General features: G+C 40.1%; 2 protein-coding genes across 3 annotated transcripts in view; both read right to left on the reverse strand.

Moving 5' to 3' along the window:
• Positions 1–728: 728 nt before the first annotated feature.
• pals1b (protein associated with LIN7 1, MAGUK p55 family member b) lies at positions 729–14,118 on the reverse strand. Its single transcript, XM_070925687.1, has 13 exons — positions 13,791–14,118; positions 12,010–12,218; positions 8,847–8,924; positions 6,365–6,484; positions 5,434–5,595; positions 4,729–4,806; positions 4,450–4,633; positions 3,568–3,636; positions 3,310–3,381; positions 2,453–2,614; positions 1,994–2,196; positions 1,562–1,672; positions 729–1,075 (listed from the first exon to the last, which is right to left on the reverse strand). Exons 1-13 carry the CDS (start codon positions 14,116–14,118, stop codon positions 899–901), a joined length of 1,953 nt encoding a protein of 650 aa, XP_070781788.1. The 3' UTR covers positions 729–898.
• A 6,523-nt stretch (positions 14,119–20,641) lies between these two features.
• gphnb (gephyrin b) overlaps positions 20,642–24,099 on the reverse strand; it is an 89,310-nt gene continuing 85,852 nt past the window's right edge. For both annotated transcript variants that reach the window (XM_070925392.1, XM_070925391.1), the window contains 5 exons: positions 23,813–23,886; positions 23,499–23,563; positions 23,272–23,375; positions 21,589–21,685; positions 20,642–20,822 (listed from right to left, as the gene is read on the reverse strand). In XM_070925392.1, coding sequence (XP_070781493.1) covers positions 20,689–20,822; positions 21,589–21,685; positions 23,272–23,375; positions 23,499–23,563; positions 23,813–23,886 — 474 coding nt within the window. In that variant the 3' untranslated portion in view covers positions 20,642–20,688. The remainder of the gene's footprint in view (positions 20,823–21,588; positions 21,686–23,271; positions 23,376–23,498; positions 23,564–23,812; positions 23,887–24,099) is intronic.

The following is a 24,099-nucleotide window of genomic DNA, read 5'->3' on the forward strand; positions in this document are numbered from 1 at the left end:
TATTTTTAGTCACTGTAGAACTTCTCGCAAGTGAAATCAACGCATCCAGTTTGTACATCCCTTGTTCACATATGTATTTTATTAACACTTTTCCAGAATTGTGCTTGATTTAATAAGTACCCTGCAAAGAAGCAACACTGTATTTGATGGAGTTACACTAAGTGATAAGATGTTTGATGTGATATACTGACAATAATGATAACCAGCTAGAGACAATACCTTAGATTTGAGGTCTTTTATCACAGAGTAAATGAGACATGAGACAACATGAAGTAATACTGACGCTTGTATAGAGGAAGTACCCCAAAACTGTGGAGGTTACAGCAGATTTGTGTTCTGTGTTTCTGAGCAGAAGACTGCAGCCACTTTTAAGTTCAAGTGCTTCTCCTCCGTTTGGTACCTAAACAACTTTTGGCTGACTGCTTTATCAGGAAGCCATTTTATAATTGTGACATTAACACTCTCCCAGACGAGTGTACCGTTTTGTAGATCACACACAGACACAAAATGCAACAATAAAATATCCTTTGGTCTAGAAAATATATATTTACAATTATAAATAACTATGAAGAATAGGATAGAAATATTTCTATTTGTTTGATAAATGACTTTGCATAAAACTGATATCGACAAGAACCTTCATAAAACAAACAGGAAAAAAAATCACCCACAAAGACACACACACACACACAAAAAGAAATGTAAGAAACTTGAGTCCATCCCTGCTACATGTGGTAAAGATCACCTCCTCAATAAACGAGGAGAACGTGCGAGTGAAAAATCCAGTGACAATCAGCACTGTCCATCCTTCGTTTTTCAGTCTCCAGGAACATTCATTTTCCCTCTTGTGTTTAACTCCTTCTACCCTGAGGCTCCCTGCGGTGACACCCTGCGACCTCTAGCACAGCCAGGAGGTGGGCACCCACTGTGGCTCAGTGTCCAGCTTGTCTATCAGCCTGCGCAGCTCGTGGAAAGCCTGGTCCGGATCCATGTTCACAATGGTTGCATCAAAGAAGTGGCCGAAATTGTGCTCCATCTCGCGGGCCTTTTCAATGACCTCCTTCAGCTCTTCAGGCTGTGCACAGAAAACGCTTTTTAGACGGTGAGAGGACAGTGATGCTTCTACAATGACTATGTTGTATTTGATATAAATCTTAAATGCTGGTTTCGTCATGATTTCTTTTTTTTTTCTGATATGAATGATATCATAGTGATAGCTGTGATCTGTTGGTTATTTCATAATGTTATGCAATATTGTTTATTTCCAGTGTATTGTGTATTTAGAGTACCAGGAGTAAACAATCTGTTTTATTATTCTGTTTCTGCCCTAATAAAGATCCTGTGAGGTCAAAACAAGACTAAAAAAAAAGGCTTTCTGTGCTCTGCCTTTTCTTTTCTGTGATGCATTTTTAAGGCTCTGTTTTGCTGAAAGATGTTGCCCTTGTTATGAAAACTAACATGACTAACATTTTGCATGCATGATGTCCAAACTATGACATTCAACGTGCATACTAACGCTAAAGAGTGAAAGTATAATTTTGCAATGCTGTTCAGTGGCTACCTTTGGTGTTTTCCCTTCTGTGGCCAGCAGGGTGCGTAGTCGTTCCTGAGCAGGAGGAGCAATGAAGATGACATAGGGCTTGAGGTTGGAGGACCTCAATACCTGCAGTGACTGACAGCAGAAAGAACAGGGACATATGAATATATAAAATGGAAGGAAAGCGCAAAACAAAGTAAAAACAGGGTTGAAAATAAACCAAAGCAAGCACTCCTGTGGCATCTTCTTCACTGACTAAAATGTTTGCTAAATCAGTCAGTAGTAATGAGTTTGTAATCAACCAAAAAACAATGAGATTTATGTTCAGGATATGAAAAGGCATAATTATGTTCTGTCCACAATGGTTAAAATCAAGACAGAGGGATGAAATGGGCTTTGTAATTAACATGTCAGAAACAATGTTGGGAATCGTCCAGGCAGTAGCAAGTCTCCTACCCTGGTGTGGAGGCAGAGCAAACAGATGCGTCCAGAGTTGATGACGTGTCGAGCTGAGTCGGTGCTGGTGCCGTACAGGTTCTTCTCGTATTCCCCAGACTCGATGAACTTCCCTGCCGCCAAGTCGGTTTCAAAGGCCGGCCGACTCACAAAATGGTACTCGCGCCCATTCCGCTCATGTATCCTCGGGTTTCTGGTTGTGTCTGAGCCATGAAAAAGGACTGATCAAATCGACTTTCATAAATAGTGTAAGGAAGTCCTTTTTAAGTTGTCAGTATGTTTTGACTTTAGAAACGTGAGAATTTTGAGCAGTCACAGTTGAAGAAAGGTGATGTTTTATGTCAAATGATTTAAATTCTTTACCGAATCCCAAATACATGTTATGCTCCTCATCTGAAATCATGAATTGTTGATCAATATTAGATACTGCCCCCATGCTTTGACAAAGCGTGGACTTACGCGGAACAGCAACAGCAAACTTTTCTGGTTCGATGGACAGAAGCCTCCGACGCAGCTCATCGTGACCGCTGTTTGTGGGACCAATCAGGGCGATGGGGCGTTTACGATTGGCAGGCTGGTGATAAAGCGACATCTCCTCATAGGTCAGGATGTCTTCGCAGTCTGAAGAGACAGTCGGGAGGGGTTAATGAAACATCCTTGACTAACATGGCAAATCCTTTCTAGCTCTTGGGCTGCTGTTCTTTAACTAACTCTGACCTTTGACCTCTCTTTGGAGGTGGTAAAGATTAATAAAACACCACAGTATTATATTATTATTCCCATGTTTGTGAAAGTTTTGTTGTGCACACAGTCTTTTTCAACAATGTCCTGCTTCATATTCGACCGTCTCAGCTACCGTTGGCCACTGAGCAGTTCCACTAGAGCAGTGTGTGTGTCTGTCTGAGTATATATGTGTTTATATGTGTGAACCAATAACACCACAGGTCCCTTCAAGCCATTTAGGCACCTGCTAGCACCTGCTGGCACCTGCTGGCACCTCCCCTGATCCCGTCTGTGAAGACTAATCTGACCTGTGACACACCGAGTCTGGACAAGCTGCTGCGAGAACGACAAGACATGTCAACTCCAGCTAACGTGTGGGGTTAATACTGACAATGTGTGGACACTTGGAAGCTGCCCAGGACGGAAGCAATCTTTCTTACTGGTGGTAAATGAGAAGCGACAACTGGAGTTTTGTGGGTTAAGGGTGTAGTGTCTTGACAGTGGTTGTTGAGGAAGAGGGATCACATTCTCAAACCGTTAAGCTTCTAAAGAGACACAGCAAGAAAAAAAGAAAAGAAAAAGTAGAGTCTTACCAGTATTTTTGCACAAGTTAGCTGTGCTCTTCTTCCTCTGTTTCTTGCTTTTCTTCGCACACCAAAGCTTCCCTGGAGAAATGTGGAGAAAAACATTTCTGCTTTAAAAGGGGGAATTATCATTTCACTTTGTTACAAACATCTAGACACCACAAATTCTATTTTTATGAGTCAGGGTGGACGCAAAATGTTTGCGTTTGCAAATGATATCTTGTATTTTCTCACCACACAGTGCGTGCTTCAACATTTTACGCTTACCTTGGTGCTCTCGACTCCTGTCTGTTATGGTTTTCTTCAAGGTCTCTCTCTGTTGCTGGAAGCTTTTCCCTGAAAAAGAGGAAAGCAAAGAAAAACAGATTTTCGACACTGAGAATATAGACACATAAATATAAAGCCTGTATTTATTTAAAAATGTAAGTCTTAATGGATTTGAACATTTTGTTTAGTGTTTAATAATATGTCCCAATAGATAGTTCAGGGATAACATGCACAGCACTGGCCCACTTCTTCCTCCACAACAGGCCTGGGTCAGAGAGTAATCGCAAATAATTCTCAGGTGTTTGTTTTAATCTGCCCGACGTGCCAGATGGGTGGTGTTTCCTGCCAGGTTAGTTATCAGTCACAGACAACTTTCAAGTACTTCACTGTGACTGTATTCCCACAAATACTAGGGATGGAATTAATAATCAACTTGGCAATATATTATGAGATGTTCTGTGTTACACTTACAAATGTGTGCACTGGTTGGACAATTTCTAATCAACAAATTATTATGTATTATATTATTATTCAAATTATTCAACATTATCATTTGTTTGCACATTTCCGTCTCGCGTTTCGTTTGTACTTGCTAATGGAACGACTGCTTTATCAACAAAGTGAACACAGACCTGGTCCTCTGATGTTTATTCTCAGTGCAGCGTAAAAGAACCTTATTTGCATGCAACTCCTTTTCTCACATTTCTGAGACACGTGCACTGCATGTGAAAATACCAAGCAAAAAATATATAGAGTTATATATTTTACCATCCCTGTGTATGATTCTTCTAGATTTTTTGTATTGGTAGCAATTTGTCCTTGCAGTTATCTGCCCTTGTGAAGCAATAAACTACATATTGATATTCAGTCCTGGTCTGATACCTGGAATGAGTCCAGCCAGGGGCTGGTTGTCCTCATCTCCGTCCCTGTAGGCCTGCCACCAGTTGGGGTCGTCCTGGCTGATGACGTGAAGGATGTCTCCCTTCTGGAAGGACAGGCCCAGCTCTCGACACGGCACGAAAGGGTCATCAGAGGGGTCGTAGTCAAAGTAAGCTCGTACGTGCATCTGAGGACAGTGTTTACAACATCAAGGTTAGCGTTGCATGTATGCAGACGGGTGTTCTCACACACACACACACACCCACATCATTAGAGACTTACCACAGTCTGTCTGTGAGGGGCAGGTTTAATCTGAGTGCTTGGGATGAGGAGGAAGGTCAGAGTGCCCTGCATTTGTTGCTGATGGAAAAGATGAAATGCAATGAATTAAACATGACAGGGATCACATTTCCATAAAACAATATTTACTGAGTGTATTTACCAATGTTTTATTGCTATGCAGTTGGATGTAACTGCTCACGTATTTATGTTACATACATTAATGTTACATTTAAATGTAATGCAATGTTGGTTATTCTGATAACAAGATAACAATGATATCTTGAAATGAATGTATATAATTATGTGTCCACAACTCTGGATCTTAATTTGATAGAATTTTGTTGTTGAGTGTTTGTGTCTATAGTGTATGAAAGAGGAAACATAGTGAGAGAGAAACCCACAAACACTACCAACAACAACAACTTCTGAGGCTAAACACGTTTGTCAAAGTAATTTCAGATTAATCTAGAAGTGGATATGAAACCTAACATCACCAGCTGTGGAGGAACAGATGGTTCAAGTAAGAATAAATTCTAATTCCATTTGTGGCATTAAATGTACATAATTTAATTTATGAAGACATTGTAAGCACCTCTATGGGTTAGGGTTAGGGTTAGGGTTAGGGTTACCCTAACCCCTATACTATAACACAGCATGAATTATTGTAAATAATTAAAAGACCTCTGCATAACCCCTGGTCCTCACCAGTAAGTCGTGGACTTCATTGACATGTTTCCCACGAATAGAAATGCCGTTGATCTCCAGGATCTCATCTCCCTCACTGAGAAGGCCGCTACTCTCTGCTGCTCCGCCTTTCACCACACGACTCACCACCACACTGTCCATGTCGTTACGTACTGTCGCACCCTGATGGCCACACACACACACACACACACACACACACACACACACAGAGTTCATATACTGTAGATGACAGAGATGATCTCACAAAACAAACAACACACTGGATAATTCATTAGGTAAATGAAACACCTCAAACTCATAATATTCTCTAAAATGACTGAAAGATGCAAGGAGAGTCAACTGTTTGAGTACAGAGAAATATGTCACATACAGTGAACATCACTGTGTCATTGCCAATATTTTCAAATGTGCCCGGAGCTCACACTGACAGGCATTTTGCTGCCCTGTTGGTTTGTGGGTACACTGACACTGACACACCCAGATGATAAATGTGAGCGGTGGAGCATGGTGAAGGCTGAGGGTAGAGGTTTTTTTCTGCTGGACTTACAAACAATACACAAAAACTTATAACACAATAACATGGATGCTTAACATCCATATACAGTATGTCTTAATGGCTCATTTGTCCTTTTTGCTGTTCCTTTAAATAACTCAATTTTAATGATGTGTGGATATTTTTCAATGTTAATTGTACTGTAATCATTTATATACAGTTCCAACTTGGATTTCTGGATGTGTACACAACTCTCCTTGTTTCCTTGTTTCTCATTGCCTTGCCTCTCTGAGATGAAATACATTCACAAGTCGATTATGAAGTATAACGTTTTTTAAATGGCTGTAGATCTGTGAAAAAATATAGAAAGTCGTATGCACACAGCAATAACAGAAGGTAGTGGTAGTGACTCAAGAAGACTAACAGATGGCATCTCACCAGTGGAGTGTCGCGGGCCTTCTCCAGCCGCACCAGTTTAACTGTCTCTCCAAGGTACTGGGTCTCATTTACCTCTGCCATTTCATGCACTGCCACACTGTCGTGGGCCTGCATCAGTGCCTGCCACATATAACAAAAACAGGGACACCCATAGAGACAAACAGTTCGTGCATACAGACATTTAACAAACACATAATAGACAGAAACACAGACAGAAACATAAAGGAGGAGGCAGCGTGAGGTAAAGAGAACGAATGCATGAATGTCTTCTGATTGTGCCTGTACAGATTTTATCCTTTATAACGACTATCATATCATAAAACTTATAGCATGATTTACAACATGACACACATTTATTAAGTGGTTTGTGCTTGTCAGTGTAAACTGATGATAAAGAAGATACCAAACAAGTTTCAAACGTGCACCTGCTACTAGAAGTCTACCTACCACTCCCCCCATCAGTCAGCAAACCCACCTCTAAGCCAGAAATAAAACAGAGCCTCCTTCACTTCATTTAATGTGACAAGCGCACCGTACCCCACAATTAATAACTGTCCGTCCAAATTAGTTTGTCTATCCTGCAGCAGGGGGGACCTGAGAGAGCGGAGGCCGGGCTAAGCTTTGGCGTACGCACAATCCGTCTTAATCTCTCCCAGCATTTAGGAGTCGAGATCCACCGCCATCAATCATCAAACACCTATGGCTTCCCTGCTTGTGAGGAAACAGTGTCCTAGAAAACGGTGAAAGGGAGACAGGTGGACTTGAGGGGGCCCTGTTCCCCTTCCATGTGTACCTGTCTCCATCAGTTTGGGGTACGAGGTTGTTTACGTGTTACGACTACAGGGTGACTCATGTGATCCTCTGCTCCCCACAGAGAAACCAATATAATCTGTTCCACGTTCTGTGCCACAAGGCTGGCTCACATCCCATCACACCGCCCCCGCTGGCTGCACAGATCCAGCTCAGTGGAGGAGTTAACAGGGCAATGGGAGAATTGGTAGTTCACACAGTCACATAGGGTCAAACATCAGACCCCTGGCACTCCCGTCAGGACCCTCAACCATAAAATCACAGCGGAGTCATCTACCTGAGGTGTTTTCTCACCTTACTGCCTCTCTAATGGACGATGACAGTCTGATAATGTGGCTACACTTTTTCTATAGAAGAACCACAAATGTAGAGCATTGGCAGTTCAAGCCCCTTCAAAGCAATCTAATTTTAATATGTTTTTCATGAATAGATGCACAGGTGACCAAAATCAAGCGTGTGAGGCTTTGTATAATGTGACTCCTTACACAGTAGTGGGAGTGGCCGGTCTGTCCCTGTGATCTAATCGTTTCTGTAAAGGTGGAGCATGTGGCACCCTAAGACGAACATTTTAAATGTCGAGTTAGTCAGCTGTGCCAACAGCAGTCTCGGCAACGCCTGTATGATCCTTAGTAAACAGGTTATAGACAAACTGGACTGAGAAATATTCCATAACTGAAGATTAGGAGTTATAGGACATATACTGTATTTTAACTCTTTGCTAAAGGTTAATTACACCCACTTGATTCTTTGACTTTGATTATACAATATCCTAAAACCCTTCTTAAACTATGAGCTGACTTTATCCATATGGCCCTTCATAACAAGTAGAGAATAGCCTACTTTTTAATCAAGGTTGTGTTTTTTTTCCATGTAATAATATCATCATGTAATGACATTATTTAAACATCTTAGGTGTTACCAGTTACATCTTATAATTGTCTGGCAACATTAAATGTGGCTGTCATTTATCAAACTATTGAAGACATTGTAAACTACATCAAAGCTGCAGGCTGTCTTCAACACAAACACGCATGACATAAACCAGCAAGATCTTTTATATTTCTTATTGCCCTTTTTTCTTCATTAATTTCAATGAAATTGACAATCACTCTGCTGCAATGAACGCATCCATCATGCTTTTTCATTACCAAGAGAGCTGACCCATATTACAACCTAATTTACATCATGGTCTTTCTTGAGACCCACTAGATTAACCTGAGTAACAAAACACGCACTAGTTAACCATGACATCATTTACTTTTGCACACCCTAAAATAAAAACTAATAATAACAGATAAAATGAATGTCATAAAATATTTAACTGTAAAACAAGCATCTGCCCTGCCCAACTGTCCTTCAGCAAAACAATTCCAGTGAAAGTGTCCTTCAATTGCCTTTGAGCAGGTAAGTCCCATTTTTCATAATGTATGGACTAATATATATGTAACCCTGACCTCTGACCTCCCAGTGGAAGGTGCACGAGAAACAATTACCCTATTGTGATAAGTACAGTATAACAATAATTATATTTCCAGTATTCCCATTATCAGCATATTAACTAAGTAAATGAGTTGGTCTGCTGGCTTGCTGAGCCTGACTGGTGTTCTCTTATAATAATATTGTAGGTCAAGGGAAGATATGATAAGTCACAGCTGGCAAGCTGACATCTGACCTGGAGATGTGGATTGGTGAGTAGAGCCTTGAGCTCCAAACCCTCCTTATGCTGGCTGGATTGGAGAATCTTCTGTACCTGAGTAGAAACACAGAACTATGGTGAGGTAAACTGTTTGACTGCCTCTAAGAGCTTTAAACATGGTGAGAAAGTTAAGTCAAGAACAAATCAAGAGTTTAGTGCCAATTGAAAACCTTAAACTTTCTTGAATTTTTCAATGGAATTTCATAAATACAATCAGAACTACGATAAAAATCTCTTAATTTTAGCTTTCATTAAGTTTAAAGTCTCAAGAACTACAACCAAAACCATGTCAAGAATGAAGAAATTTAAAGTGATTTGAGTCTAAAGGTGCCAGTATACTCTGGAACCTCCAAAATTTCCATTTTAACATCTGAAAAACGGAACACCATGACATTTGATGACTACATTAACGCTGCCCAGAGGATGCATTCTTTGGATTTTGGTGACTCAATGACCCATTCCTAGAGCAAACCTCAGGGCAGACTGTCAACTTTTTACACATCATATCTCACTTCCACTTGTACTGAGATATTCCAAACACAAGACATCCAAAAATCTTGTGGCTTACGATACCACCCTCACCCTGAAATTATTTCATGGTTGTGTGCATTGCTTTCTAATTGTAGAACATGTTCAACCATTGGTGCAAAACATCTTTTCATCATACTTTACTTGTTTCTTGTTTTCTTTTTTCATGAAACTGGGTTTAGCATTTCACTGACATTAACACTTTCCACCAAAGTTGGGCTGCATAAATATCTATATGAGGCTTTAGACACTAAAATCATTGTTTCCTAAATGAAATACATAAAAAAATCATGTTGTCTTGTTACTTTAGTAAGGAGCCAATTGCATGATGAGGAGAGTTTAGAAAAATAAAAATTCAAATGTGTACAGACACACACAGTACTTGGCTACCCACTAGTAACTCACAGTAGGGTTTCACATTCCAGACAGAAGTGTGCTCCGTATTCACTCTGCTGTAAAGCAACTTGCTAAATGCTAGCTGTTACACTTGGAAAAATAAAAATAAAACACAATCCACAACAGGATTCATTTTCATTGTGTGTGTGTTTACGTGTGAATGTATTTAACCAAACTTAACAAGCATAAACTTGGAAAGCACTTATCTAAACTACAGCACATTTCACTTCTCTTCCATGGCTTTTTAGACTTTCCACTCTGCTCCATTTTCATTCCTTCCTTTCTTTTCTCCTCTCTGTTCTATTTTGTCATTTGGTGGGAAGATGCTATTGTCTGTGGCTTGGACTGTGTGTACTGAATCATGACAGTAGACATTTTGGTGTTCTGTTACTCCTTCTTTCTGCCTCTTCCTCTTTATCTCCTGTTTGGAGCTTAGTTCATCCATTACACTAATCGATGCTCTCACTAACAAGGTGACGCACTTTCCCCTCCCCCCCAGCTGCCCTGCGCTGCGCCTCGGCCCACACTGCTATAAGCTGCTGGAGTTTCTTTTTCTGGCTGCCCAGATCCCGGCCTTCTTCCTGCGGGGTGCTGCACCACTCAGCCAGCACCAAGGGCTGCTGGGAGATTAGTTTACCCAACAGCCAATGTGAGTGTCACACAAGCACAGCCACTTAGTTTAGACTCACTGCAGCTCAAACTATTACGTGTTGTTAAGCGCTTCGGGAGCTATGCCCGGTGGGTGAGAGCAGACACTGATTTACTGTACGCAGGAAGACAACATGTTGTGTGTGTGAAGCAAAATGGATCATCTCGCCCAGCCCCTCTATCTTCAAACCACTGCTGTCAAGACTGGAATACCAATTCTGTAGCACTGCTGCATGGTGTCCTTTAAATGAACTCCACACAGCTCACAGCAGCCTGTTTGTCAAAACAAGGTTGACTCTTACACATCTAGCCATCAGCTAAAAATCACACTGCACCAGTCTGACTGTGCTGAAAAGCCTGTATTACATTTGTTCATGTTACACCTATCAAAAGTTGACACTAATCCTAATGAAGTGCCTATTGTGGGTGTAGCCTGTCATTGTTGTATAGAGCTTCTACCTAATTCATAGCAAACCATATCACAATTTCTGTCTTTTTACAGGGGGACCGGGCTCTGTGTGACAGCGTGCATTTGAACACTCAACGTGCGGAGGCTCGGCTCTGCAGGGACACAAGTCAATTACTGCCGCTTTGCTTCGGTAGAGACCGACTGGCTTGTGATTTGTCATCGAGGAAGTCAGGTGTGGCACATTCCCACCTACTCAAACCTGAATACTGAGATGGTTTCTTGTTCCCTGTCACTCTGTACAGCGACTCAGGAGTCAGCACTGTCAACTGTTATTTTAAGAGGAAACCAGGGAAATCAAATAAAACACACTGTGATATATTTGCAAACCAGTGGAATACCAAACCACATATTTACACTTTGGTTCCTCCCTTCCTCCTTTTCCTTCCTTGTCTATCTCAAATCTAGAGTATCTCCCTGTCATCCTCTTTTCACCCTAATTCTCCAATTTACATTTTTCTACCTTCTGCCTCTTTTAACTTTTTTCCGGCTCACTCAATTTTCATGCATGGCCTGGATCCAACAAATCCCTCATTTTTGTTTTCACTCACCTTGTTAACCACAAGACAATTTACATTTCATAATTATTCAGACTGGCATGGCCATCTTTTGGGCAGCTTTGTTGAATTAATCATCACCTCGAGCAAAGATTTTTCATGCTTCATTGAGTTTGTTACTTTACTCACAGAGGTATTTGCCTCTAAATAGAAGCCTGAGTTGGAGAGTACAATCTAAGCGCCTTTATGCCTGTATGCACAAACTGCCTCCTCTGTGGAGACCACTGCTAGTCTCATGAGGTACAGAAATGGTTTTGTGGCATGGTTAAACATTTTTTAAAATCAAAGGGAGTTATTCATTATTCTGGGTCAGTCTATTTTCCCTGTTTCTCTTGGAGCTGTTGACACTAAAACCTCCTACATTTACAAAGCTATAATATCCAGCAGTGTAAACTACATTAACAAGTACCAATGCAATACTAATAGCAAGATTATCACTGAACTCTATATGAATTGCCATAACTTTTCATACTGCAGCAAAGTCCTCCACACAACGTTTGTTTGCGTCTTAAACAAGTTGCTTTAAAATGAACAATATGCGTACCTCCTGGCAGAGATCCTCTGCTTGTGCTGTGAGGGGTGAGGTGGGACTGACTCTGCTCTTCTGCTGAGATACAGCACTGTAGATGGTGTAGGCATTCCTGAAGTCCTCCTTGGCAAGGAGCTGCATTATCAACTCCACATCCTGCTGGCTCTGCGCATCAGTCAGGCAGCGCTGCACAAACTTCAGAGCCTGCAGCAGCTCCTCCAGTTCTGAGAAAGAGGCAGAAACAGTGACCCTAACAGTACAGAGGCAATACAGAGAAACATGTGTACTCCTTCAAGATGCGAATATTTGCTTACTGCTTGTCTCACGGGTTTACTTTTCTGACAACACATGTGGCTTGTGAATGGAGGTCTTAAATCTGTATGTCCAAGGTTTCTACCAGCATGTTTTACCTGCATTTGACCCATTGGTGCCAGACTGTCATCTGAGGCTAATCTCATGTTATTCCAGACCTGGCACTAAAACTATTGTTTAACACACATAACTGCTAAACAGAGGTATAACCACAACAAGGGTCAGCTGGAACTGGGAAAATCATCTGAAACCATCGCATAATTCAGGAATACTCAAAATGCGGAGAGTTATGGTTGTGCTTTTGCAAATTAGGGTGCAAGAACCATGTTATTTCTAAGAGAAAGTCACTTCATATGATATGTAGACATTCATATTTATGAGGTTAATGAAGAGCTTTAGATGACACTCTGTTTGGGACAAGAGTCACCCTGCTTTCTGAGGTGTGGTGCCACCCCTGCTGCACAGACCTCATATAAAGACTGTATATATTTGCTAAAGAGAGTTGTCAACTTTCAGAGCACTAAAAATATCTTTGCACACCGATTTCTGACAGGTGTGTCATAGGGCAGTAGAACGTAAATAAAAACTGTGTATTCTTTAAGAGCTGCGGTGGAAGATTTCCAGTATGTGGGAGTTGTCTGTTTGGGGAAGAATTTTTCTCCTCCAGTGATGTGAAGAAATCAAACTGTGGGTCTCTGCCGTGGAAGCAGACTTTGACTTCAGTTGAAAGGTTGCTGCGGTGTTCACATTGAAGGTTTATAACAGCAGACAGTATGGATACATTTTATAGGATTTACTCTCTGCAAAAACTTCTACAGTAACATTCATTATGTATTAGGTTTAGAAAAGCAGATTTCACTGTTAATTGGCCCAGGTTGACTCAACACAATTACTACTGTAGTAATCCTGTAGTATAATAATAGTAATAACTGTATAGTAATCCTACAAAAATGCATGTTCGCCACTTTTCTTTCATACCAAAGCAGAGCACAGACCTATTTTGTGCCAAGTGACTGAAATCTGTCTGAAACTGAAGAAATGTAATAACGCACACGCCCCACCCTCTTTTAAAATGTGTGTACACAATTAATCAATTCCTTTACACAAATTGATAAGATGTGCACACAAAATAGTGCAAACAACATTTTATGCACTCAAATTGAAATCATTTTATTTTCCTGTGACAACTGATGTGCTCTGCGCCCTGCAGTCAAGAGTAAGGACCAAGACACTAACCAGTGGAAATGGTGGACATCCCCTAAAACACATCACCCTCCTCCACTACTGCTCTCTGCTCTCCCTCCTCAACAGTCATTGTTTTGACTCCTTTTGTTTTCACTGGAATTTTGTAAAACCTCACAATTCCCTATTCTTCTCTGAGGTCTAAGATCCTCCTCTCCTTTGTAACCTTCTTTCCTCCTTCCACTTTCGTTGACCTCCGTAAAGACCTTCTAACCCTCACTGCCATCCTCCTCTCAACTCACCGGCTACAGGATCCTGGGAGCATGAGTCTTTGGTGGCCTTTTCCTTTCCCTCAAAGATGGGATTGTCAATGCCCACTTTGGGGTTCTGTGACAGCTTCTTGAGCCTCAGTGAAGCGTTAGGGTCGATGTCGTGCTTCCCCCTGCTGTCCTCCTCTCTCCTCTTCCTCAGCTCCTCTTGGTAGTGCTGGATCCTCTCCATGTGGGCACTGCAGTGTGGAGATTTGACAAGGCTACTTTCCTCCCCTGGACAGTCCACTGCCCTCTCCCTGTGGCTCTTGGCCTGACCAGAGGCCTCTTGCACATAACCGTTCATATGGGACGTGATCATCCCTGCAGCAGCAGCATACAGCTCAAACCACCCCAGAGTTTACTGAGATCTTGAGTGTTACGAGGCACTGATGCTGACACTTCTCAAATCAGAGGCCATAGCACGCCAGCGGAGGATGTAGTCCTTTATGTTCTTTCTGAGATCTGTCATCCTGTAATACAAACAGAGAGTTAAAATTGATTTGCCTTGTTATTTTTAAGCAATTTTCATTTTATTTAGTTTATATAGGCTAAGTGTTTACATGTTAAACAAAGTCAAGTATTTAAAAAAAATGGTACATAGGACACAGAAAAAATGATTGTAAACAGGATTTCCCCTGCTTACTGTCACTTTTATTGCTTTCTTAGGAAACCATAAACAGAAGTTGAAGGGTTTCATTGTCAGATAAGATATGCACCAATTTGGGCGCTACTCTGACAGAGTAATCGATAGCTTAGCTGATGATACTACAGATACTGGAGAACTCTAGAGCCTTGGTTGTTAACACATTCCCTTTTTTGTTATACTTAAGAGGCAGCGAAGGGTGAGTCTGGGGTTATTTTATTTGCAAAATATGTACTTTATTTGATAATTTTATCTACAAAAGGCTATTATTATCATAGCTGCAGAGTCTCATGCCAATGTCAATTTACCACAATATGAACTATACAACTCATTACTTTTGCATATATATAACTGCACAAATAAGTGCACTATTGATTTATATAGTCTAAGGTACGATAATCTATATACCTTTTGTTTAAATGGTATTTTTTACATTTCTTGTGCTGCTGTAACATGTGAATTCTCCTCCAGTGGAGCAATAAAGATCAGCTTAATTGATTAGTTCAACAGTGGTAACTAAGTAATATGTTCAGCCATGTTAACCTCATATTCAATCTGTGCTCCTTCAGTAGCCTTGATGACACAATTCCTCAACATGTTCTTTAATCTCTCCATAGATTTTAATGTATTTTACAAATAAATGTTTTTCTTCCTTCCGGCTGGCTGCCTGTTGATCAGGGCCAACATTTGCTCCTTCCTCCTCTCATCCATCACACCATTAAACTCTTTACATGGAAAGCTCTCTGGCCTCAGTCACCTGAAATCCCTTCAGTTCAGCCTCATCCAGCCACTTGCTTGAGTACACCTGTCCCCAACTGCCCCGTCCTCATGAACGGTTTAATCAAAATATCCATCTGCCTGTGTACAGATGCCGAAATAAATATATTGCCTTACACACAACTACTACTACCTGATCTGCCATTGCTGTAATTGATGTGGATTATAATCTATTTTAAAGGTGCTAGTGCATTAATCTGGATTAGCAAATTTGGTAGTATGACGAGGAGATGTTCACTTTGAGTTTATGTTAGTTTAGTTTGTAAAAAAAACTCAATCTATATTTTATACAGAAAATCATTGTGCAAAAACAGTAATTCCTCACAGGGTAAGGAGTGAAAGTGTTCTCTACATCTAGAAAGCCCCAAGCTTGTCTTCATCGTTCACATAATGACATTAGCCTCTGCTTAAATACCATGCAGTGGCTTAGGTAGGGCTCTCTTTCTCCCAACCTGCTATGGCTTAAATACATTGCAGGCTTGACACATACTACATACATGCATGCATATTTCCTGGAACCAGACTTGTGAAAAAGATAATAACTTACAAGTTAAACTGCCCTCATTCCTACTAACCAGTTAAAGACACCTGTTTGTGTGCACAGAGGAAACCACTCAAGTACCAAAAGGATAAACATGGCTTTGTCAATGAAAGCTACCTTTGAGGCTCATGTCATATAGTCAATCAAACAAACATGCCACCTACTACCTCATGGGAGCCCTCCCCCTCCTCTACCTACTTCCCACTGCTAATTACGTCTGGCAGGTCTATCCCCCCCCCCCCCCAGCTCTTGGTCCAAGCTCCCAAACCCCTCCCCTGTGGAAGCATTTAGCTACGTTTAGAGTGGCGGTGTACGGCTGACAAACAGCAGAGGCTGCCAGCAGGCCATCTGTTCCTGTGGGCTTAATTAAGCCTTGGATCTCATGCCTTACTCTAGCCCAGTGGCCACAACAGCACTGGGGGGGATGCTGGGAAGGGACAGAGGGAACTGGATAGAAGAATGGGTATGAATGGAAGTGCACACACCCACCAAACATAAACAAACAAGGCAACACGAACAGTTAGGAGAGATAGTAGAACTCCAGCGGTATGCATGCTGAAGAGGGCCATGTGATATGGTTGAAAGACCTGGAAAATGCTGTGAACCTTGAGTTCAGAATACTTCCTCACAGAGACTACAGTGTTAGGTTTCAACATACTTATCAAAGACTCTGTCTAACAGTTACTATAGTTAACTGTGACAGGGGCATGACTTAATATAACAATATCTTATATAAAGACTATTGACAAACACTGCACATTTGTGATGTCCCTCAATGTGGTAACATGTAAGTTTCTTACATGTGCCCTAAGAAGTGATTTCCTCCCAACTCTAATCCCAACTAAACATGGAGCATTCTCCTGTTTGTGTCACAACAGCATGACTGTAGGCTAATCTGTAATTCTTACCAAAAGTAAATAAATCAAAAATCCACTTTAGAATTTGCTCAAACTTGTTACAGATCCAAGAGTAGTTGTAATGTGTTAAACTACTCTCCATTTTGAATTTGTTATCATAAAATTAACGTTAGTCACTGAAAGTCACAGTGATGGATGAACTGAGTTTCCGTGGGTTTAACCTCCACCACCAGATCTTTGGCTGTAATTAACTTCATGCAAACCAGAGGGTGAAAATGGAAAATATTCTCATACATTAGTCATGGTTCTGTGGTTTCTGGCTTAGCTTGAGGTGACGTTAAGATAAAGTAGACTCATTTCAACAAGTCACCAGAGGAATTACAGCCACGGAGTCTTTCCTGTTGTTTAGAAATAATTACCTATTTTGAGCAACTTTACCAAAGGGCAATGGTGTAGCACATTCATGCACAGCGGCAACAACAGACTTCATACACACATTTATAAACACACTGTTCTTAATTTTACTGTGTAAAACTGAACTCATTGAACGTAACAATAGCAAGGAACTTAACTAGCTTAGCAGCCTGGTTCCGCTAACTGCGTAGCTTAACGGTAACTGTCCCGTAATCGACTGCGTGTACTTACCACTTTAAAGATAGCGAGCTGAATGGGTTTGGGTAAAAAGCGGTTATTCCTTTATAATCCAACGCTTTGAAAATGTGTGTTTTATTCACTCACGGACGGTAAGGAATAGCATAAGGTCGCCCCCGGTCTTCACAGGACCGCGTTCAGCCGCTGCAGTGAGTTTTGTCCAGGCACAGTCGGGACACTTGTGGCCATTGCTTTTGTGTTTTGAGTCGTCTCCCTGGCAACACTGCGGCTTTACAGCGCCCCCTCTCTGCCAGACACGTAATGACCACATATCCCATATTGCAGCCAGCACTTAAAAAAGTATGATACAATACATATGATACAACAAAATTCTTTGAATGTCATCATAACATTTTAAAAGGTACACATGACAGCGTACTTTCTTTATTTACTAAAACACAAACAAAAAAATTACAGTAAGAACAGTACATGAGTATATGTACTTAGTTACCACCACTAGCTAATAGTAAGTATTGCTACAATAGAAGTTAGTGTTTTTCTTTACAAATTATCACACACAACATGCAGATTTGTCAACTTAGTGAATATACAGCACCTGTAATTTATACTGTATCTCCAAAAAACAACTGACCTTTAATTTGACCTTCTCATGTATGCAGACCCTAAATGATCGGCCATTTACTTTTTCTTTTTTTTTTATCCCGATGACCTCAAGAAATTGAAGTATCTCTTGTAAAATTAGCAACTCATGGAGCAACTCAAACATAAAATGCATGGTAAATCAGTCAGTGTAACCTCTAATAATTAAACACACACTTATTGCACTTGAGGGTGTGAAGAATTTGCCGTTATTTTCTACATTCACCTTCATACTGATCCCCTTACATTCCACACATTTTTCACACATTCACACAGATGAATTCATGTCACAGTGCTATTAATCATCACAAACTAATGGGATCTTCTGTCATTTAACCTTGCAGAGCAGAACAGAAACTGTCTAATCTCACGCAGCCTCAGAAATATCTACACCAAAGCCTGAAGCTGCCTTTTTTTTCCTGCTGTACTTTTTATTAAGTTAATCCTTTCTGACACCTCTGTGCTTAACCTCTTTTCCTCATTAGGCTCTCTCCTGCCAGTTCCCGATTCTGAAATACTTACCTTTCGGAAAAGAGAGACAGTTAAAACCCCCTTTTCTTTGCATTCTATTCCAATTATTCCAATGCAGCTGTTTTTTCTTTATTTATCTAAGGAGCAGTGGTGGATGAGGTACTCAGATACTTTACTTCAGTAAAAGTATTATCAGCAAAAATGTACCTAAAATATCAAAGAAAAATTAAAAATGACATATTGTTATATATGACATAATTAGATTGTTTATATTGATGCATGAATGTGTAAGCAGCATTTTACTGTTGTAGCTGGTCGAGATGAGGCTAGTTTTAACTACTTTATATACCAGTGGTTCTCAACTTAGGGGTCGGGTCTCCTCCAAAGGGCCACAAGATAAATATGAGGGGTCATGAGGTGACAAATGGGAGGGGCCAGAAGAAAAAACAAAAGCTCTGCTACACAAATTTATGTCCATTTTTGCTAATCTCTGCTTTTTTGTGAAATAATGGATGATTTTACCTCTTTGCACTTCAAACCGTTATTTAAATGAAACCATGTGAGAAGACCCTTTGGTGGAACTGCTAACAACTCATAGACATCTGAAATATGACAAAGGGTCCAGACTAAGTACTGCTTTTTATATAAGGTGTCACAAGCCAAAAAAAAAAATTTTTTTTATAAGTATATGATATGCTTTATATATAAAACCTTAATCTGAAGAGTACCTGGTAACTATAGCTATCAAATAAATGTAGTGGAGTAAAAAGTCAAACTGAAATGTAGAGAACTAAAAGTATAAAGTAGCAGAAATATATATTCAAAATGAAATATTCAAGTAAAGTATAAGTACCTCAAAATTGTATTCATTACAGTGCACAAGTAAGATTTTAGTTACTTTCCACCACTGCTAAGGAGGGATTTTTACATAAAAGTCTTGTATAAATGCTTGTAAAAATGTGTAAATGTTTTCTTTCTGAGAACCTTCATATTAATGCAGTTAAACACATTCACATTTAGGAACTGTATCCACTGGGGTGCTTTGCTCATGGACCCTGGCGATAGGGAGGCAAGACCATTACTCATTCATTCAAAATTCATGCACTTCTCTAACCTTCAGGCTACCACCTACTAAACTTTTAGTACCAAAGAAGAAAATCACTATTTTTTCTTTAGATATATTTTATTAAAAAAGGAAACCCAACGAGAACTTTTTTTTTACATAATGATCAAGGATTTTTATTATCTTTGTCTCTTTCATCAGTTTCATATCATTACAGAAAATGTTATAGTACAGCGTTGTTCAATGTCTCCTCATTGCTTAATAATTTCCTTAGGAGTGCTGGTCACATATATCTGTACAATATGGTTCTTATTTTTTCTGTACATTTTTTGTGAAGTTGGTTAAAAAGGCTGTCAGCACTTAAAGAAGCTGTTTCTTTTCTGTCTTTTTTTTCTTAAATAGTTGATCAAATAAAAGATTATTTTTCCCAGGTTCAGCTCGCCCCTGGGGGAGGGGGTTAGGGGGGGGTTGGGGCAGAGTTTACACCCGGTCACCGTGAATATAAGGAAGCTTCAGGGTCTGGGCAGACTGGGGTGTGCCCCCACACCTCCCATCCCAACATCACCTCTTCCCTGCCCAGGCATTTGGCACTGCGCACATAAACAAGACTCACAAGATAAACAACAAGCAAAGCTCTTTGTGAAGCCATTATGATGCATACTAATGAGAGAAAAACAGAAGTGTCACCTTGATGGGCGCTCAAAAGAGGAAGTGGTCTTGATGTGCTCCCTCTTCCTCTTAGCTGAGCACCATGGGAAATCTGGAGTCTTCCTCAATGTTTTCTTCATTTTCAAAAAACAGATTATTTTTTTCCACTAAAGATGAGAAAATAATAATTTTCTTTTTTTGTCCTGGCAGGCACCTACAGCTGTCTATTAAAATGCTACTGCTATAGATAAGGTCTAGCATTGAACACACAAAGCAATTGCAATGAAAGGAACGAAGTTGCCTTAATATAATAATGATAATAAGAAGAATAATGATAATAATAATAAGAATAATCATAATAATATATTACAGAATAAATCTCTTTTTATAATTAGATTTTTTCATTAAAAGTTATATTTTCTTTGTTTGAAATACTATAATCTTTTTAAATTAATTTTTTCATATGTATCTAGGTTGTGATCAAGATGTTGACTATACCTCAACGTTATCCAAATCAATAAAAACTAGCTGTGCCGTTGCATATTACAGAATAGTCAATGATATGTGGACATGCACCGTGAACCACCCATTCCAACCCTCGCTATATGACGCCGACGCTCCGTCCCTCGGTGATGACATCATAGCCGGCCGATGACCATGACGTCAACCACCTCGCCCTTGTGCAGCTCCACGTATTGCTCTGTTTTCGGAGGTAGCATCAGGAGCCCGTTAGCACTGCGCATGCTCATCAGCCTGCTGCTCACCTGGTTCCCTGCAGCAGAGAGGAGGGGGAGGCAGAGGGGACAAAACTAAATCACAATCTAACCCAGGAAGGAAATAGGGAATTTTCTTTGGATTTCTATGTTTCATCCCATCATAATGAAGCTTAACATGATTAAAATGCTCCCAAATTCTATTACATTTTGCAGTTTGACTTATTAGTAATCTTATTTTTCATTGTCAAACTGGCTACAGAGGCCAAGTGCTCTAATCAGTGTCAGATGCAGTAAAGGCAGGGAACATGAGGTGTTGTAGAATGGAATAAGGTTTATTTCCAGTGTGTCTATACAGAGTAACAAGTGTAATCAATCTACTTTATTATTTCTGCCCTGACAAAGACCCTCTGAGGTTGCAACTGGTCTGCGTTTCAAACCATTATGCCCTGAGGTAAGGCTTTTAACAAAGCCTTTCTCTCTTTCTTTTCTGGCTAATATTAAACTTTAAAATGCCCCAAATATTACATCACGTATTTGCATGGAAAAAAGTGTGAGGCACATGTTTATATGAAGTAGCTGTAGTTCAGTGAATGTGTTTATTTTGAGGATTTTATGGACTTATAGACGTGAAAAACTGTGTCTAAAATTATTCTATCTAGCTAAATTCATGTTTCTTTTTACCTTGGATTCCTTGCTTGACAGGGAGCAATTCATTAAGAAATGATGCAATCAAACAGTGCACAGTTAGAGGCTAATTCAGATACGTGGCTGTCATACAGAATCCTTCACAGTGTTGTTTGGAAGTGGCTTTGATTCTGGTACCTGTGCTCTGTGCCCACGGCAGAGGCTCCTGGTGATGCCATGTCAGAATGCAGCGGTGGTATTCAGGGCGAGGGTCCAACTTCACATCGCAAGACAACTAGAGAAAAAACACACAACGTAAATTATAATAATGTATGTCAACAAGTTATCTTCATCACTGTGGATATTTGTCTGTGATTCATAAAGTTAGCTTCACGCTTGTAATACAAGATGGATGTGTGCATGGAGAAATTTCATACAGTGTAGAAACATGTACTAAATTGGCTTACAGATCATTTCCTAGAATCCTGACATTCATTTTATTGTCTGATGTAGCAAACCCCACTATTCTGGCAGCTACCAAGGCTAAAGTAACTATAGGTTTCTTGGTCCAGTGCAGGTTGACTGTAACAAACTTCTGCCCACCGGCTGGTAAAGCTTTGGACTCATGACCCTGATGAAGGCCAAACCTGTTTGTCTCACAGTAAAGTTGTTCTTTATACTACTAGTTATACTGGAGTTTTGGTCTCTTCAGACTTTTTTCGCTTCTCTGCGCACCTTGGAAATAGGTGAAGTTGTGCCAGAAATCCCCTCAAAGCTTTGGACTCAGTAACAGTTGATTTTTTTTCAGCATGTGTCCTCAAGGAAGTCTTGAATATCAGACTTTTCTTCCAGCACATGAATGCAGCACAATAGTTACGGCAAAAACAAAGGTACAAAAATCCCAGATCTGGACCAAAATATAATCAACTTTGGTAAAAAAGTTATCTGCCCACACAAATTCTGCCAAATACTTTTGTACATTATAAAACTTTATATATCTTCTACAAGGCAAGAAGTCAAACAGAAAGCAGTGGAAACTTTTACCACTTTTATTGGTAAAGGTTTTTTCCAGAATAATATTTGACCTGGGTCTGATACCATCTGCTGAAGGAAATTATCTGGCTACATCTGTGCTTTCAGGCCATCAGTCCCACCACTAAGTGGCAGTAATGCATTCAAGTTGATTTCTAACTGCTTTATAACAGAAATTTATGTGGCCTAGCTCCCTGGATAGCACACATGATGGCAGGGGACCAGACCTCTTACTTGATGATGCTAGTTGGGGACACGAGCTGCGGCTGTTCAGTGTGTATGATATTATTATGATTTTTCTTGCTCTACAATTATGAATATTCATGACCAGGGAGAAGGCCTTCAGGTCAGTGTGGGCCGTGATTGGTTCCTCTGCCAAGTCAAAGCAAAACACGGTGGTCATAAATATGTATCAAGAGGATGATGAAAATAGTATTAAATCATGAGTTAAGATGCAATGGACTGCAATGATACACCCTGGAACTTCAGTACAAACATAATTGTAAATATTCCTATGTTTTATATTTCCTATCGGCCGCAGTTTGTTGCATCTACACTCACATGTTCACATATGGGAAGAGAAAGGATCTTTTTGAAAATAGGGACTGGTCTTTCTACCTTTTTTTTGACTTGTTTGAGACAGAGACAAAACAACTTTGATAAAAACTGTTTGCATCACCAAAACAATGACTGTGATTATCACCTAACTCCACAGTGGAGACCTTGTGTCTGGTCATTAAACAGAAAAAACACTTTTTGTGTCCACCAGTGCCTCAACAGATGATGAAGTTTGACTTTGTGTGTCTTGGCCAGAGAGTCAGGTTGCTCTGGTTGCCCTGTGCATCCTACCCTCGCTTTAATGATGGTGGGCCTAGGGTCCAAAATTCCCTGCATCTTCCTCAAGGCAGGGATGACAAAAAGATTACAGGTGACAACAGCGGACACGGGGTTTCCTAGGACAGACGGACGGACCGAGAGAGGGGAGCGAGAAGAGAGAGGAGAGAGAAAAATATATGAGTAACATCTCTTCAGAGACAGCGGAGTGAATCACTCTTTCTCTCAACTTCACACACTACCTGGGAGGGCAAAGATTAGTTTGCGAGCACCGTCCATGTCCAAGGTGGCAAATGTTGTCGGGAGACTGAGAAAGAAACACAACATGAGTTGATTTTGATTTCACATTGTAAATCACTTCACAGAACACTTTAAAAAAAAAAAAAAAAAGCATTTAGCATGTTTGCCGGTTTTATGCAACACTACTTTAAATGTACATCTGATATTTAAACTGATTATCTTGTTGACTTTAACCCCGTTCTATTTCAATTTTCGGTGAACTTTATAACTGTGTTGTGAGAAGCTGCATGGGATTAAAGCGGACTCATTTTCTTACCCTGGTTTCATAAAAACACGACCAAAATGGATCTGAGCATGAAGATCAATATCCAGCACCTGCTTAAGGTAGTCCTAAAAAAAGATATTAAAATTACAAACAAACATTTACCAACCAATACATTTTAAAGAATGCCATGGAGAATCACTGGACACTGGAGATGAATAGAATAACTTAGATTAAAAAATAAAAATCCGTACTTTGTTTTTAAATATTTGGCACTGAATTATTACTATAATATCAATCTCATGAATAAGTTAACTCAGACCAACACCGTCTGTGAGTCA

This window comes from Enoplosus armatus, chromosome 19, assembly GCF_043641665.1.
Source record: "Enoplosus armatus isolate fEnoArm2 chromosome 19, fEnoArm2.hap1, whole genome shotgun sequence".
Taxonomy (NCBI): domain Eukaryota; kingdom Metazoa; phylum Chordata; class Actinopteri; order Centrarchiformes; family Enoplosidae; genus Enoplosus; species Enoplosus armatus.

Excerpts from the sequence above, each read along its gene's own strand:
- pals1b (XM_070925687.1), bottom strand. The coding sequence starts at position 14,118 with ATGATCACGTCCCATATGAACGGTTATGTGCAAGAGGCCTCTGGTCAG. Across the intron at positions 6,485-8,846 it reads TCACCAATCCACATCTCCAG|GCACTGATGCAGGCCCACGA; the intron begins GTCAGATGTCAG and ends TATATGTGGCAG. Across the intron at positions 4,807-5,433 it reads ATGAAGTCCACGACTTACTG|CAACAAATGCAGGGCACTCT; the intron begins GTGAGGACCAGG and ends CTTTTCCATCAG.